Source organism: Microcebus murinus, chromosome 13, assembly GCF_040939455.1.
Source record: "Microcebus murinus isolate Inina chromosome 13, M.murinus_Inina_mat1.0, whole genome shotgun sequence".
Lineage (NCBI taxonomy): Eukaryota > Metazoa > Chordata > Mammalia > Primates > Cheirogaleidae > Microcebus > Microcebus murinus.
Genome location: NC_134116.1, coordinates 57,809,170 through 57,828,103, shown reverse-complemented (window position 1 = coordinate 57,828,103; position 18,934 = coordinate 57,809,170). Strand labels below are relative to the sequence as shown.

At 37.2% G+C, this 18,934-nt stretch overlaps 1 protein-coding gene across 3 annotated transcripts in view; it reads right to left on the bottom strand.

Moving 5' to 3' along the window:
• The window catches only part of DGKH (diacylglycerol kinase eta), a 170,887-nt gene that overhangs the window by 77,050 nt on the left and 74,903 nt on the right, over positions 1 to 18,934 (bottom strand). For all 3 annotated transcript variants that reach the window (XM_076009416.1, XM_076009418.1, XM_076009417.1), the window contains 2 exons: positions 3,610 to 3,714; positions 3,209 to 3,341 (listed from right to left, as the gene is read on the bottom strand). In XM_076009416.1, coding sequence (XP_075865531.1) covers positions 3,209 to 3,341; positions 3,610 to 3,714 — 238 coding nt within the window. The remainder of the gene's footprint in view (positions 1 to 3,208; positions 3,342 to 3,609; positions 3,715 to 18,934) is intronic.

The window sequence follows — 18,934 nt, the reverse complement described above, 5'->3', positions numbered from 1 at the left end:
TTTTTTGAATTTCTGATAGTCAATCATTAAAAAATTTTGAATGATTTCTTATACACCATTCTCTTTAATCTGTCCTAATTCGATGTAACATGAAAATGGAAGGTTCAGATAAAATAACTAAGATGTCTATAGCCAAATTTCACAATGCCCAGCTGTCATGACTCGCCTATATATCAATGGCCACTTAAACTGAGCTGGCTTATCCTTGAAAAATATTAGTTTGTACACATGGAAATGTTTCACTTGCCTCCTCTTTTGTGTACTTTGAACAAACAGTAAGTGTGAAGACACAGCACTACAGGAAGTAAGCTTAGCTTGAATAAAATGTTTATCATGACCTGCTCTCTTTTGCTCCAATACTAGTGATTATTTCAAACTGTGGTCAGTTAGCATCTCTAGGACTTTTCATTTATTATGGCATTTTTCAAAAGTGGAATCCTAAAACTACCTGCAACAGAGTCCATAGAGTGATTTATAAGTACAAATAAGGACTTGATATTAATAGTTGATATTTGGTTTCTAAGAGGAAAAGAAGGACATACAAGAGGGTAATGATATTAAGATAATTTCATGGTTTTTTGAAAATTTTGCCATTAAAAATCAAAAACTAAAAATTAAAAATAATTTAATAATAAAGTTATTATTAACTTTATTATTAAAGTTAATAATAACTTTAACTTCTGTAATAATAAAGTGCTTCATGCAATGAGCCTCAAGAATAACAAAGTCGCTTAATATAACATAAAATGATAATAATAAAACAAACCAAACTATAATTATGGTCACTAAGGAATGGAAATGATCAAAAGCCACCTTAATTTTGTTAGGTGACAATTAAATTTCTCCAGACAACTTATTCTGAAATAAAGCACTTTCCCCTGACCTATTTAAGCATTATTTAAAACCACAGAACTTAAAACATATACTGACATGTAACAAAATTATGATTTTTATTAAAATATCCAGTCTTTACTGAATCTTTATGTGAAACATCAGTTAAGATAAAAATTCATAAGTACCAATGTTGACACATGATGCTGTTAACTAAAAAAAAATTACCATTTAACATTTTCGTTAAATTACTGTTTAAATAACTGTGAAGGACAAATATGCTCTGAAATTATAACTAAGATTCTCAATTGACTTAGGGCATTATTTATGAAAATATTATCTGCCTACTATTTTTCATTCATATAATATTTTATAAATGCAAGACTTTAAATTAATAAATTTAGTTATTATTCAACAGAAACCTAGAAAACAAACTAGTACAGCTTTATTTTATTGTGAAAAACAAGGGCAGAAAGACTAAATTTATTGATGGCTTCACACACTGGAAGTCTAATTCTATTCTAATACAAAGTTATTCATCTTCACTGTTAAACAAATTCTTATTATATTTGCATCTCCATTATAACTTTTAAAGCTTCCTACATCCAATATATATATATATATATATATTTTTTGGTTTATCAAGCAAGTAGCTTATTCAAATTTGGGTGGGGGGTGTGAAATTTAACTTTGACTATGATAAAAATATCAGGGTAACCATATTCTCATAAAATAAAAAGGTAACTTTTAAAAATATTTATAAAACCCTTTAAAAAAATCTTCTGCTAAAGGTCTGAAAATACTAATGGGCAAGATAATACAGATTTAAAATTTTACTGGCAGAGAAAATGAATACTAATACACAATTTTCTAAAAAAATTTTTAATCCAATAACTGAGACTTTAAAAAGTCATGAAAACTACATTATTTTCAGAAAAATATAATAAATTAAAGACTTTTAAGTTTCTTATTATCACCACTAATGTAATTTTCATTTTTCTTTTAAAATGCTTAGAAAAATATTCAGTCATTCCACTATTGACTGAATTCCTAAATAATTAAATATATTTAATAATGCATAACTCTCAAATCAGAAGAGTACCATAGAGTATCTCAGATCTGGTATGTCTTTTAGCATTTTGGGGACAAGAAACTAGGAGGTAATATACCACATAATATTAACAGACCTGGTAGCAGTTATCCAGTTCTACATGAACCCTTTTAGATTACTAAAGTCATAAAGGACAATTAGATTTCTTTTTGCAATCATTCTTTAACTCTAAAAAAAAAAGTTTAAAGCCTTCTCCATTTTTGCGAATTTTAATGCATCAGTTCCATGATGCAATCTGGAATCATTTACTTGATAAATTTCTTAAAGAATACAGTTACAGACTTCTACAATTTATTTGACTAGAAAAGTAGTTTTATTGTATGTATTATCTCATTTAATTTTTACAGTGATTCTATGAGGTAGAAATTATTATTATTCCTGTCTTGCTGATGAGGAAAGCAAAGTCTAAATGATTTAAACTATTCTCCTGGTTACATTTTATAATAGTGTAAGAGAAAAAGGGTTTAGTTGTGGAGCTCAATTTTAGCCACTATGCAGTATCACATTAAAGAGTTGAAACAATGATATATCACAGATTTTATAATTTAAAATCAATTAATGCTATAACTCTATTACTACTTTATTACTTAATTAAAATTAAGTAATTCAAAATTACTTAAGAAATTTTTGTATTGGAGAAAAAAGCTGGTATTAGCATTATATATAGTCCAAAAGTAGTATACAGTGGTGTGATCACTGAGGTATGAAATTAAATAAATCTAATGAAGCTATAAGTTTTCTTTTCATAATTATTAACGTATTTGCTTTTGGTGGTCACTACTCTTAAAAAAAAAACCTCCCAAATCCTATAATGAAAACAACATTTTAAAAGAAGGCATAGGCCTTCTTTTAAAAAAACTGTAAAGAAATTAAAAAGGATGACATCCATTCCAATTAAACATAAGTGAAATAAAAGAAAACAATGTTTAAAACAATACAATCAGAAATTCTGCCAAAGAATATACACTATCCTCACAAAAAGTTTTGCTCTCCATAATCAATCAGCATAAAGAATACTAGAATGATAGACAAGATCCAAAGATTCTTTTTTAGATAGTAGTTTCTAGTTCCTTAGGTGTGAAATACTATATTTTGATTTATGCTTCCTTTCAAATGATTCTGTTATCTTTTCCTGAGCAACAATATTTCCGAAGCTAGTCCCATGTGTGGAGAGCTCAACTTTAAGCTACAATAAAACCAGCGGTGGCGTGTCTGCAGTTTGGTTGGTGACAGTTCGGAGGGAACGCGGGTTGGGGGCTACAGTACCTTCACAGGACAGACCATGGGAGGTGACTCCAGAGAGACTCTCTCTGCACACGTTGCAGAAGGTGGGCCGGGCATGGGAGCAGGCGTACCAGTTATGCATCCCTGAGAAATGTTCCACATTAAACTGGGCCACCTAAAAAGGAGAGGTTAGGACAGATGTGCCGAACAGAAAAAGGACAAGACTATAGGCGCTGAACTATTTGTTAACATTCACGGCTATGATCAAATTTTCAAATTCAACATTTTTTAAAAACCAAAGCACTTTAAGTTCAAAGTCTCAGAAGATAATTTAAACAAGTTGCTGGATGAGTCCACACATACTTCTGCACAGTAGAGCCTTAGCTCTCTGGTTAACATTTATTCGGTAAGAACACAAGAGGACAGGACAGATGCTGTTTTACCTCGTAAGGTTCTCTGGTCTGTACAGACTTCAGTGAGCTGATCCAGTCCTCCATCTCTTTTCTGTTCTCAGCACACAGCATTAGCCTTCTGAAGGGAGTGATTATCTGAAAGGGATAATTCATTCTAATGATTGTTAACACCCAAAGAGAAAGATTACTGTAAAACCTAACCTCTTGCGAGGTAATTCCATTTCTAACCTGAGTCTTTATTTTCTTGTTGAAGGAAGAAAGATTCCCTGTAACACAAGTGAGTTTTGTTCTCTGTGTATGATATAATGGTGTCTAGGAAAGGAAAATTCTAAGGAGTTTTTCTTCTCTTTGATCCTTTTGCTACTAACTCAAGCTTTTTAGCCCTTTTCTAAGGCTGTGAACCCAAATAAATAATGCATTCTTATTTCATGGAATATATCTTGAAAATTGATTTTAAATACACTTCAAAATCATTCACAGTGAGCTTAGAATTAATACATAGTTTTCAATTGGAAAATATTTTTTAACTTAAAAATAAAAGGAATACAATATTAAATGATTTCATAATTGATTTACTATGGTATCAAGAATATTCTGTTAATAGTTAAATAATATTGAGTTTACACAGCATTTCTACTGTCTATTTTAATATGATTTATATGAAAATTTTTTCTTCCATTTTGTAGAACTCCATTGTACTACTTTTCAGTAAGAGCAGGGAGGAAGAATTAGCATAAAAATCCTTTAGTTGGCTTTAGGGAAGAAAATAATTGTGACTTTCATCTTTTTTCATGTCATTAAAAAAGGCAAATTAATTATATTAAGAACCTTAAAGCAAGAGGAATAAAAACTCCATGTTTATAGCACCAAAAGTGCTTCAAAGTAAGATTCTGAAATAATTTGAAAACAGCCCTTATTTACTTGTGAATACAATATTCTTGTTGTAATCTTCAAGTGACTAAATCCTAAGCATTTACTGCAAAGAAGAGATCATTTACTTGTGGAACAAGAGCAAAATGTTACATCCCTAGCTAGAAACTATTTCCCAATAATAAATTACATATTTATTTATACAGAAAATAGGATTTTTTTCCCTCAGGTTAAAAGCCTCTTGATCAAGTGATAAATCTAAATGTTACATTACACTATAGAGCAAATTTTACAAGTAATAAAAAAGTAATAATCATCTAAAAAGAAAAATAGAAGGAACCCTTCCCAAAAGGAGTAAACTAACAAACCTAAATCACTTCTATTCATCTCAGAAAATAAGTCCATTATTCAAAACAGTAGAGAGATCAGCCAGTCTTAGGTACTCACGAGTCACTGCCTCCTCTCCTTTGTCATTGGTTAAGGCTACACAGTCCTTCCTTAAACCCAGCAGCTTTAAATACATCTGACAGGCACTCGCACTTAAATACAGCCGGCCAAAAGTCACATGGAAGAGCAGCACCAACCGGTCAGCTCTGGGTGTTTGCTAATTGCATATGAAATTGAAGAGAACCTCACTTTTGCAATTTCTTCGTTTTCCACGACCCTCTTTGGATAAAGCTTATTAGCAGTTGGTCACTTCTCTTCCTGAATAAATAGTTAATGCAAAGAGCAAGGCCTCTCTCATTACTTAGGAGCCAAATGGATGCTTTATTGCTTCAAAATGTTTTGCTAGGACAGCTCATCAGATGCAGCAGAGAGGTACCATTAAATCATAATATACTCCTGGCTCCGAGGACTGGCACAGCATTCTAGAGATCTCCAAGTTTCACTGGGGCCACTGATGTTATCTGAATAAATATCACCTTCAGCATTTATTTTACTTATTTTTGCTATACTAGATGATGTAACTATAAGTATTCCTTCTCTTGCATTTATTATTTTATCATGAGACAAGTATTATTCAGACAAATAAACCAGGCTTGCTATTTCATTCTCTCATTTTGTTCTTTGCTGAATTCTAAGCAAAGCATGATGACTAATGGTTTTAACTATCTTTAATGTCTTTACATTAACAGTCTTGTAAAGTCATCGTGAATTTGATCAAAATGGGAGAAAGAAGTATAGAGAATATCTTCTAATTTTTAAATAGTTTTTGGAATACACAAATGCCATGATTCTAACTGATTTCAGCAATATAACTTAATCATGCAGGTAGCTTATACACTATAAAGTAAAATGTACACATTTGCAATTTCTCCTTTTTAATAGAAATTTGTCTTAAAATGAATAGTAATAAAAATGTAAAGATTGGCTGGGCATGGTGGCTCACGCCTGTAATCCTAGCACTCTGGGAGGCAGAGGTGGGCGGATCGTTTGAGCTCAAGAGTTCGAGACCAGCCTGGGCAAGAGCGAGATGCTCGTTTTTATTAAAAAAATAGAAAGAAATTAGCTGGACAACTAAAAGTATATAGGAAAAAAAAATTAGCCGGGTATGGTGGCGCATGCCTGGAGTCCTAGCTACTCAGGAGGCTGAGGCAGAAGGATCGCTTGAGCCCAGGAGTTTGAGGTTGCAGTGAGCTAGGCTGACGCCATGGCACTCTAGCCCAGGCAACAGAGTGAGACTCTGTCTCAAAAAAAAAAAAAAAAAAAGTAAAGATCATAATACATTTTAATAGAAAGGTTAGTTTTTCAGAGTAAAAAAAAAATAGAAAGTTATTTTGATTTATAGGCCTTATGAATGTGATTAAGAAATCTACTGATTATAAAGTAACATTGTAAAAAGTATGAAAAAGAAATCCTTCATAAATCATACAATGCAAAGATGTCTGGATTTGTGGTCTCAGTGCCAAAAATACCTCAATGAGAGGACGGAGTTGTCTGGGCTAACTAGACCGGCCTGGCTTAAGGAGCAAACCTGTGACATTTCCCTCATTGGCCCCGTCCCTCCTGGGGCAATTCCTTGGCAGGCCCCTTCAGTGCTCTGAGGCCCTTCCCCCTCTTATTTAAAGTCTTCCTCATCCCAGACCTTTGTAAGAAAAGACTTTAACAGACACAGCTGTTGACTGACAGGCTGATTTGACTGATGAAAGTCAAACCCTAATGGAACTCCATCACATTATAGTGGTTTCTCACCCAAATCTTTATTAGGAAAATATCTGGAGGGGAGAAACTCTGAAAATTATCTGGTTCTTACTCTGAGAGTTTATCCACTTCAGCCTTTTTATTATGACAAATGAGTAGGATATGAAAGATGCAAAGATAGGACACGAGCCCATCACCATATTTGGGAGGGGAGGAGGAGCTATTCCCCAGGGAAGACAGAGCCCCGTGGGGGCCAAGCCCAGGAAGTTTCTGGAACCAGAGAACGTTTTACTCTTCTTGAAGGATCTGAAACTTACAAATCCTAAAATGCCCCCTGGCATCTGTCCTCATTTTGACCCCACTCTATCCGTCTCTTGCTACTACCCCTACATTCCCAGATGATTTTTTTTTTCAGGAATGTCCGAATCTACTTCAGTAATTTTTTCAAGCTGTACCCACCATGCCCACCTTGGATCCTGGAATACATCTTTCTGTCTGCTCATCCATTCGAGCATTTACTGAGCATGTCCCGCATGCCAGAGCCAAGGGATAAAAACCACATGGGACTTGCCTTAAGAGTCCATAAAGGAGACAAGAAGTAAACCAAGGATTTACTTATCTGAAAACATGCTATACAAGGAGGTCCAAAGGAGAGACATCTAAATCAGCTCGGTAAGCGCTACCTCAGATACCATACAAACTCTCCATTAATAGAGATATTGCCCCACGTTGGGAGTTACTGGCCTATAAAGATTCAACAACACTACTATGTACATATAAGAATCAAGAATTCTTGGTAAAAAAAATACATAAAACAGACATAAGGCAATCTGGCATTAATTATAAAATTCTACAGAAGAGTAACATTGTAGTTAAGACTTTAAATATATAAATGTCCACAGGGAGAAAAAAGGTACATAGCCAAAATTTCACTGTTATCTTTCAGTGAATGGATTACAGATCATTTTAATCAAATTTTTCTTGTTTGTCTGCAGATTCTAAATCAAATACTTAGTATTTCTGTAATTAAAAAATCACTACATTTTTACTAATAAAAAGATGGGAATTTAGAATTTAAAATTTTGCATTGTTCCAAAGCAGGAGTTTGAAAACTCTGCAGCACAGTAGAATCACCTGGGAGTGGGTGGTTAAAATCTCAATATCAGCTGGGCATGGTGGCTCACACCTATAATCCTAGCACTCTGAGAGGCCAAGGTGGGTGGATCATTTGAATTCAGGAATTCAAGACCAGCCTGAGCAAGAGTGAGACCCCATCTCTACTAAAAATAGAAGTAAATTAGCTAGACAACTAAAAATATATAGAAAAAAATTAGCCAAGTGTGGTGGCACATGCCTATAGTCCCAGCTACTTGGGAGGCTGAGGCAGAAGGATTGCTTGAGCCCCCAGGAGTTTGAGGTTGCTGTGAGCTAGGCTGACGCCATGACACTATAGCCCAGGCAACAGAATGAGAGTCTGTCTCGGGCAAAAAAATCCCAAGGTGAAGGCCACACTCCATACCAATAAACTCAGAACATCTGAGAGTAGGATCCAGACACCAATATTTTTCTTTTTAACTCCCAAGTGATCCAAAGTACAGCCAAATTTGAGACCCAGTGTCTAAGATGTTTTATTATTCTCCACAACCACGTTAGAACTTTACAAATGAGAGAAGTTTCTAAACAGAAGCGAATTAGAAGAAATTGTTAGTCTGCAAATTCTGAATTGGAAATCACTAATATAAAAGCAGAGTCTAATTCGGTGTCTAAACTCCAGAGTCAGACCAATCTAACCTGAATCCCAACAGCATCCCTTCCTACCTGTCTGCCTATGGACATATTTCCTGGGTTCTCTGAGCCTCGGTCTCCCCTCTGGTAAGTGGGACTAGAGCAGTAATTCATAGCTCTGCAGAGTCAGGTGTGGCTCCATGAGTTAAACCAGGTAGAGCATTTAGCATAGTGTCTGCCATGCAGTCAAAGCTCAGTAAATGTTAGCATCACAAGTCTTCTCAGCAGTGAAAGAAATCACATATACATTTACAGATTTCTTCTGTAAAGGTATATACTTCTTGTGTAATCGTGGTCCAAGATGAAAGTCAAATGAGCACAAGTCAGAAATAGAGGAATTTTGCCAACAAAATAGTCACTAACTAGCAAACCACCAAAAATAGGAATAATGATAATGACCTACTGATCTACTCCTTAGAAGACATTAGGAAAATGTCACCCAACAAATTAGGAAAAAATTGACTCCCCTTAATTGCACTGCATCTAGCCTTGCCCAAAGCAACATTACAAAATGGCAAAAGGCTTACCAAAATTAAGAGCACCAGAATCTCTGCACATCACTGAAAGAATTCAGCATGCAGTCTCTGGTAGGTACCACACCTAAACTATTCAAGATAGATGGCTACTTGTTTTAACTCCAATTTTTGATTCAGCCATGAAGGAAATTCTGCAGCCTTCTCTGGTCATTTTAAATGTCCAATAACTTTTTCCATTAAGAAATTCTTATTTCTAATAAAGTTCCTAACAACAAACTGATCACATCTGCCTGAATGCAGGACTTATTGCTGTATCTTTAGTGAATAATCCTGAGCTGCCCTTATTGAAATAAAAATCCACATGCAGTGCAATGCCTTTATTGGAAAGCAAGACCAGCAAAGAGTTAATTGTACTATAACAATTTTTATTGTCTGCATTTATTATAATTTATATTGTCTGCATTTGATATAATTTGACTTGTGTAATAGTCTAATCAGGCATAATTATCTAGTCAGGCATTAAAATGTGCCTTTTTATCACTAGCTTTGCTATACCTGAAGTCACCAACTGCTCAGTCTTAATATACCTCTTCCATCCTTCCTCATAAAATCTATACCCATCTCTTTAATTATGTATGTTGCTTTTTCTTTTCATCCTTTATGGAGTGAAGCAAATCACTCTGACAACTGAAATGTGCCAAACTACAATGTAGTCATGCATCTTAAGTGACTATTTTGAGAGCAGAGATACTTTCAAAGAATAAACTGCAGAAGAGACCTCTACATCCAAGAGCACAGGTCTGCAACTGCACGTGTGCACCTCAATCGAGCCAAGTATTTTTCAAAATACACCCAAACCAAGCTCCAAAGCAGACTTGTTGAACAAAATCTTGGTTTGTGCAGAGGGAGGGTATGTGGATAATTTTAGATGTAATTTTAGATGTTGCTTGGCAGAGATACCCCGGTGATTCTGTGCATACCTATTTATCCACCACGAAGGCTACTAGAAGCATCCAACTTTCCTACTCAAAAAGGCAGGGCCTGGTATAGTAGAAATAATGTCAAGAAAGTGCTCTTATTCTCTATGGCTTCCTCTCTTTTCAGCACCCTTCTGCTCCCCAATTCCCAATGTTCTTGTCTGCCCTCAATAGGATTCCAATCTGTGGGACCAATCTGAAATAGCCTTCCATCTACTGCATCCGTGTAATATAATAGCGGTCACAAAAGTATAGTCTCTGATATTTTTGCTTTGCTATTGTGTTTGAACCCTGAAATGTAGTGTTATTAAAAAAAATTAAAATCTACCATAATTAGGTACAAGCACAAGCAGATTATGCCTATTTTCTTCAGTTGGTCACTTTACACACTGATATATATTGCCCAGTGGTCCTGGAGGCATTTGAGTTTACAAGTCCTCCCTGACCCTCTGCTTTCTAGGGTCAACACTTCTCCCATTTTATTCACCAGTTGCCTTAAGCCCCATCTGTGTTCTGGCACTTGTGTTTGGAATTAAAATCATTTTGTGATTCCAAAATATTAAGTTATCGTTTATGGAGTACTCTTAACAGGTCAGGTATATAATCTCATTTCATCCACACAATTCGAAAAGTAGTGATCCCATTTTTCTTTGGAGGAAAATGGGTTCAGAAAGGTTTCTAACTTGTCCAAGGTCATGAAGCGCAGGTAGGACTTGAAACTAAATTCTGTCTGCCTTCCTAGCCATCTACCAGAGAAAGAAAGAATGGCAAAGAATTTACTGACATCATCCTGGAAGGGCAGGTGGAAAAGACTGCATGTACTGCTTACTTTTTCTCACCTTAAAAATATAATCAGGGCAGCTGCACAGTTGCATCTCAATCCTATACCTACCTATACATTCTTTAAAGGTGAGCAAGAAAGGGATACAAAGATGCTGATATATAATAATAATAATTTCATTTACTAACATAGACAAGGTGCAAACCAAGCACCTTCAGAGAACAAAATATTTGCAAGATATATAATCATATACGGCATTGAATTGGAAGCATTACATTGTACATGAGAAACTGAGAATTTTTGTAGTATTAATAGTAACCACAAGGATCACAGATATTTCAGAAATTATTTATGTAGGCTGTCACATACACTCCCCCACTGTCAATTAGCGGTATTAGTTAATGGACACATTAAAAGTTTTACCATTCATTTAATATTTTCAGACTGTACCAGAGATTGGAACAATGCATTAGCCTCACTCCCTTGGCACAAGCTTTGGTTTGTAACCGTAAATGGCTTTGTACAGGACACATATGTAATGGGAAGTTTCAAAACAAAATAATTATCTTGTTTTGTATCGGTCACCACAAAACTAAAATATTTCTAAAACCCTAAATTTTCCATTACACCATAACCATACTTAAGGAATGGAGAAGAGATTTGAATATGCTAGAAACTTAAAAGGAGCCATGAAAATGATACCAAAAAAGTACTTTAAGCCCTTTTAATAGTGTTTAAAGCACTTCTCTGAATTGCCTGCTAGGCATTGCCAGGATATCTTAGCGTCACTTCAAACTCACAATGTCTAGACATGAAGTCTTCCCTACACTCTCCCTCCCCCCACAAACCTACTTTTATTCCCATTTTCTACCCTTAATTAAAAGCATCATTTATATACCATTCTCTCAAATTCAACAACTCTACATTAGCTTCCTCCTCTCCTTCTGGCCTGCCTTTGGCCACGGCTCTCCAGTTTTCCTGCACAAGGTCTCTCCTCCAGCCCTCCCTTCCCTCCCATTGCAGACAATCTGACATGTGCCTCTACCCTGTTTTCCCTGGACATCATGGCAGCATCCAAGGTGGCCTTCCTGCCAAATCCATCACTCTTGTCAAATGCATCTGATAACACGCTGCCAAAAGGGGCTTCCCACATAGCATTTTACAAATTTTTGAATAGATAATAAACATTTGATAAAAAAAAAAATCAAAATGTATTTAGAATAAAAAGTATGCCTCCCTCCTAAGCCTGCCCCCAGTTACCAACTTCCCTTCCTGAAAGCAAATATTGTTAGCTTCCTGTATATCTCTCCAGAGATATTCCATCTATATATAACAATTATGTGCTCTTCTGAGGTTTAAATGCATGTCTGCACACACACACAAAGTAACTTTTTTTTTTTTTTTTTGAGACAGGGTCTTGCTCTGTCAGCTGGGCTAGAGGGCAGTGGTGTGTCATCATGGCTCACTGCAACCTCAAGCAATCCTTCTGTCTCAGCCTCCCAAGTAGCTGGGACTACAGGCACACGACACCAGCACCACAGCCTGCTAATTTTTCTAATTTTTTTTTTTTTTTTTTTTTTGAGACAGAGTCTCACTTTGTTGCCCAGGCTAGAGTGAGTGCCGTGGCTTCAGCCTAGCTCACAGCAACCTCAAACTCCTGGGCTCAAGCGATCCTGCTGCCTCAGCCTCCCGAGTAGCTGGGACTACAGGCATGCGCCACCATGCCCGGCTAATTTTTTCTATATATATTAGTTGGCCAATTAATTTCTTTCTATTTATAGTAGAGACGGGGTCTCGCTCTTGCTCAGGCTGGTTTCGAACTCCTGACCTTGAGCAATATGCCCGCCTCGGCCTCCCAGAGTGCTAGGATTACAGGCGTGAGCCACCGCACCCAGCTTAATTTTTCTAATTTTTGTAGAGACGGGGTCTCGCTCTTGCTCAGGCTGGTCTAGAACTCAGCCCCAAGCAATCCTTCCATCTCTGCCTCACAAACTGCTAGGATTATAAGCGTGAGCCACACGCCTGGCCACACAGAGTAACATTTCATACATGCACATTGTCATATATCTGGCTTTTCCCACTGAATAAAACTGGGAGTTTGGTATGCATTGTTACAGATAGTGCTGATTCATCTTGTAAATGACGGTATGTCATTGTGTGATATATTTTATAATTCACTCCAACCAGTCAGTCTTTAACTTGCACATCTAGGTTGTTTCCAACTTTGGTTACTACCATGTGCAGCTGATATCCTTGTATCCTTGTCTTTGTACACATCGATGGTACATTTCACTCCCCTTGCTGATTCTGGATGGTGGAGACAGTGAAGGCATTGATGAAGAAGACTCAATCTATCCTATCAAGTGTGTGTCTTGATATTGTGTTCAACCTCAAGTTAAAATCTTCTAGAAGTTTATCTACAGTCATTTTGAGGGCAGTCACGTCAGTCCTTGCTGATGAGCATGACTCTATCCATCCTGAAAAGGAACATCCAATCTAAAATATATTCCGATGAACACTTTACCTGTACGAAAAGCCCAAACAATCTGAATTCTTACAAAGGCCCCAGAGGGAGAAGGATTAGCTGCTTGGTCCTGACAGCTTTCCCACGTTATGGGACTAACAAGCAGGACAGCCCTAATAATGTTGAGTAATGGGAAAATTAATTATTATTAGCATCCTTTATCAATGGAATTCTGAAAAACAAAATGGCCGAGGATATGCAGAAACCAGACCACAGAGGCCAAACACTCAAGTCATTGCTCTTACAAACACGAGATCTACAACACACAGAATCCTGTGACTCTGGCCACTTGAACTATTAGTGGCAGGCCTTTGTGACTTCTGGTTATTGCCCCAGTAGCTGCCCATGTCAGATATTCATACTAAGTAGTGTTGTGCTAGATTTTTTTTTCTTTTTTTGAGACAGAGTCTCGCTTTGTTGCCCAGGCTAGAGTGAGTGCCATGGCATCAGCCTAGCTCACAGCAACCTCAAACTCCTGGGCTTAAGTAATCCTGCTGCCTCAGCCTCCGAGTGAGTAGCTGGGACTACAGGCATGCGCCACCATGCCCGGCTAATTTTTTCTATATATATTAGTTGGCCAATTAATTTCTTTCTATTTATAGTAGAGACGGGGTCTCACTCTTGCTCAGGCTGGTTTTGAACTCCTGACCTTGAGCAATAAGCCCACCTTGGCCTCCCAGAGTGCTAGGATTACAGGTGTGAGCCACCGCGCCCGGCCTGTTGTGCTAGATTATTACAAAGCATTACAGAAGTGTAAAAGCAACCCAGCTGCAGAGACAAGAGGCCCTACCAGCTGATCCCAGCAGACAGTGTCACTGGGCGATCCTGGTGTCTGGATCAATGGAAGACATCACTCAATCTTTGCTGGGAGAGTCCTGATCCAGTCCTGATGTCAGGGGCCAGGGCTGTTGTATAGCCACAACTTCTAAGACCTCAGTTCTCTTTAATATTCTCTTACTACTAATCTGTTTATCTCTAAGATACAAAGATTAACTTCCACCTTGAATTCCATACCAGTGGGAGCAGCTTACCGGAAGCTTCTGAGCGTATCCTTAGACAGCTGCCTGACCCTCCACCCCGCCCCTGATCAGCTAACACAACCTGGATTCAATAGGGCAGGGTCACTGGGAAGGTCAAGCCTCCATGATACAAGGTTAAAACTGATCAAACTTCTCATCCGGACGGCAGTCTACAAGGTGCCTAAGGCTAAAGGCCTCCTTCATAGCACATCGGTGTCCAGACTCAGGGATAAAAACTTCTACAGAGTCACCATATTTTGGCCTCAGAAATACTGGGTTAGGGACATGTTTGTGGAGAAGAGCAGATGCAGCAGTCCCAGAAGGAGTCTGTCTGTCTATGGCATCCTGAATGGTCTGGGCCCCAAGCGCTAAGAGAATTGTAATCCCCTCTCTTTCCTGTCACCTGGACCGGACAGTTTCCAGTCCCAGTTGGGAGGTGTCCTATTCCCAAGGTCACATAGGCACCTATCCCTGCAGGCAGGCACCACGTTCTTTTTTTTTTTTTTTTCAGGCACCACATTTTTTAAAAAGTGTTTAGATTTGAGTAAAAACTTTTTAAAAATTGGGTACTCAATGGCCAATTCCTTTTATTCACCGCTATATACCCAGAATCTAGCACAATGTCTGATACATGTAGTGAACTTTCAATAAATGTTTGCTAAATGAATGGATGAATGAATTCTAGGGGCAGTTCTAGAAGTGGAGGCTGTGGTGGGGAGTGGGCCACTGTGCAATAGCCCAGGAGGACAGAAAGAGTGCTGGAGGCAGCAGGTTGAAGGTGACGGATCAGGAGTGCCAAGATTTCCCTGAGTCATGGATCTTTCACAAGACCAGGCACAGGGGAAGGGGAAAGTGGTAATGACAAGCACGGCAACTTATCATCATACCCTGCCTGAGCCCCTAAGGACACAGCTCTTTGGATGACAACCCCCACCCCAGCTCCAGCTTATTGATAGTATCTATTCAGAACACAACAGACCTTTTTATGAAACTGATCTATGTGCTGAAACTACCGTGGTCTGATTTTGCAAGGGAGCCCCAGGTTCCCAGAACTCCAGAGTTGGCAGAATACTCATGATTATTGGGTCTTGCCTTACTTTGGAAAAGCCACTTGAAAGATCTATAGAAAGCTACTAGTGAAGGTGGAGACAAAGGCACTGTTCCTTCTGCCACACCTTATCTCTACCCCAAGATTTTAGTCTTGCTACAAAACTACCAATGGTTTCTTATACCCTAAGACTTTGTTCTGAGTAAGCCGATAATAACTTTAAGAGCTATTTCTCTTGGTTATATTCTTGGAAAGGATGCTATATCACTAAATGAAAAGATAATTATGGCATGCCCACGGAAACAATGATAAGATATTTGATTTCTAAAAATCTCTAATGTTTAAGATATAAATTTCAAATTTGACTTATAAATTAGCAACTTTCATTGTATAAAACCATCTAAAGTGTATATAAATCAATTTTCAAAGGCAAAGCAACACTTAAATTGCATTGATATGGTATCATTTTAGAGTACCATAAAATATGTTAACCAAAAATATTAGATTTGCTGCTATCAGACATCTAATAATGAATAATGTAAACAAAGGTGGGACTAACTACAATGATTAATGAAAGACAAAAATTGTGTTCGGAAGACATGGTATAAAAAAGGTCCGATTATTATATAAAGACTTCAGTGAGGATGCAAGTATTTATGGGCATATTATATATAACCCAAGATCATGGGGGAGGGGCCAGGGAATTAGGAAACTGTGTTCTCTGGGCTTAAACATGAAATGATGCAAAGAAAAACTAGAGTTTACAAATATTCATTCATTCATTCAATAAAAACACATTCCTTCATTCAATCAACCAACATTCATTGGCTTTCTCCTCTGTGCCAGGCACCGTGTTAGCCTTGGGCATTCAGTGGTGAGGAAGATATTGTCTGTGCCTACAAGGAAATCTCAGTCTTCACCATCTCCCCTCAGCCCCTCTCACATACACACATCACATAAAGATTCTCCAAGTGCATTCTTGAAAGATGATCATTTAGCTCATGCTGTCTCCAGGACAGCGTGTGTAAGTTTCTAGTATAGAGCCCAGAAATCTCTAAATCCACTGCTCCTTGTCTGTCTCAACAAACACCAAGAACCGAGGGGCCCAAATTCTGCACTAGCTATGCGTGGCTATCAGCCACTCAACCTTGAGAAATTCATTTCAGCATTTTAAACCTGAGTCTGTTCTGAGAACTCTCTCCTTGAAGGCCCCTTCCAGCTCACAGGGAATGAGATGACTGAAGATTTCTAATAATGGGCAGAGTTATTACCTCACAAGGGGCCTGTTCTATCAGATGACTCAAGTTAGAAAGTTCTCTTTGACACTGAGCTGAAATTGTCCCTCCATGAATTCAACCACAGGTCTTTGTCCTGCACACTTCAGGAACACAAAACCTGCACACTTCAGGAACACAAAACCTATCTATCTGCTGCTTCTCCTACTTGAGAATTCTTCAAATATTAAAAAGACAACTGTCACATTTTCCCAAGTCTTTAAAATAAAAAGTACCCTTAAATGCCAATCAATCCCATGATTCACAGACCTTTATATCGTATCTGTTACCTTCCTTTGTGAGCTCTTTAGTCAACATTTCTCTTTAAAATAGAGTGCCCAAAATATAATGTCATATCCTAGATTTGTAGTCTGGCTGGCAAGTGCTTACTACACACCTGGCAACGCAGCATAAGACTCTAATTATTTTCTAGAAAAGACAACTGAACATGTAGTGACCAATTAGAGGAAAACTATCTGAACCACATTTATTTAAAACTCCCCAATAAAGAGGCAGGATAGCAGAGTGGTCAAGAATACAGACTGAAGCCAGATGACAGATGGGTTCCGATTCTAGTTATTACATATACTAGATGTTAGCTTCTCTGTTGCAAATTCCTCATCTACCAAATGGGACCATAATAGTTCTTACCTTACAGGATTCATAAAACAAATTGAGTGGGTTATCAGATGCAAAGCATTTAAAACATGAATACAGTATAATAGTTACAACAAATATTATCAAATAAGGTAAGCCATTTATTTGTCTCAGTGATTTGTGTCAATTTATTGAGATAATAATCTAAATATTTTTTGTGTGTGCATTCACCAGTGATATCAAAAAAACCCCACAACTTTTAGTTACTTCTTTTGTAACTAAATATTGAGATATTAATGGATAAAAGTAAACTGACACTTTCTTAAGTTCAAAGGATGTGATATTCCTCTTAAGAGAGAGATGAACTGAAATATATTAACTGAGAGGATGCTAGTAGGAAAATAAACAGTAAACATTAAAGAAACAAATTTCTTAAGAACATTTTCCCTCCCATTAAAACCCAGCCTGTTCACTTCAACTATACTATGAATGCACAGTTCCTGGCATTTTATGTGCCATAAAAGTATGTTCTCTTTGTCTTTTTGTGTCTTTTTTCCGTTATACTTAGGAAGAATCATAATCTAATGCTAATCAACTTTTGGTCACATCTGCTGTGGCAAGTGACCCCTGAACTAAAATCGTCCTTTGTTCTAGTGCTCATTTAGTTCTAAAAATAAGTGCTACCACAGGGTGCCTGTGTTTTATCACCAAGCAAGCCAGTGTGGATGTGTAGTACCCACAAAACTTCACATACACTGCAGACTCCTCACTAAAACCATAAAGCGTGGTTAAATAAACAAAATAAAGTACCTCTGTATTTCTTTCCACTTCAAACAAACAAAACACATTCTACTTTCTCTACAAGCTTTCATAAGAGGTTTTAACAATGGCAGTGCAATAATTTCTTTAAAATAATGACTCATTTGTTTAAGGTTTAGCCTGATCTTCATTAAAATTTAAAGAAAACAGTCATTTGAACAGCATGCTTTAAAATCACCAATCACCATGTGATTGTGATGACTTTCAAATCCTTTAAAAGCTCTTCTTTAGCAAACAACATTTACCTAACAAGGTGAGATTATAATTTCATTTATTGCCAAATGGTTGCTTTTCCCAGTAATGTTTATTATTAATAATATGAGATAAAAGTAGACATAAATCTTTGCTATTCCCCCTGAAAGACAGGGCAGATGGAAATCTTTTCTCAAGACAAAGTTCATCCACATTCCCCTTCAAAATTCCCCAACTTTTAGGAATTGGCAATGCACTACTACTTGTAAAGGAAATAGAGGGATAATAAATTCAGGAAAATAACAGCCACTAACACTTATTAAGCGGTATGTGCTCATCACTGTGCTAGGTATTTTAGTGTATTATCACGTTGAATTTAATAGTCATAACACTAAAAGGTAGGTACCTTTATCATCCTCAAATTGCAGGTGAGGAAACTGAGATTTAGAGAGGTAAATTAGTTTGTCAAAGGTCACATAACTAGGTGTGGCTGAGCCAGGACCCAAACCCAGGCTGTTTGATATCAGAGTCTAAGCTCCTATCCTCTATAATTTGGTAAATCAAAAAAAACCCTGGGGATATACATATTCTGATTAACGAGAAAGAAACAAAGAGAGCAGTGGGTGAGGGAAGAAAGAGAACAGCAGAGACAAAGACTGTCCACACAGAGAGGATACTGTGTGATTAGAAAGAGCCTTAGATTAAACTTCAGGACATCTGGGAGCCCCTTTCCAGGGTGGCACCTGTGTGACCAAAAGGAAATTAATTCTTCTCTCCAGCCTAATGAAAGAACAACACGTTTACATACAGCATGGGACTGTGTTAAAGATACAAAGGTTAGAGGGACAATG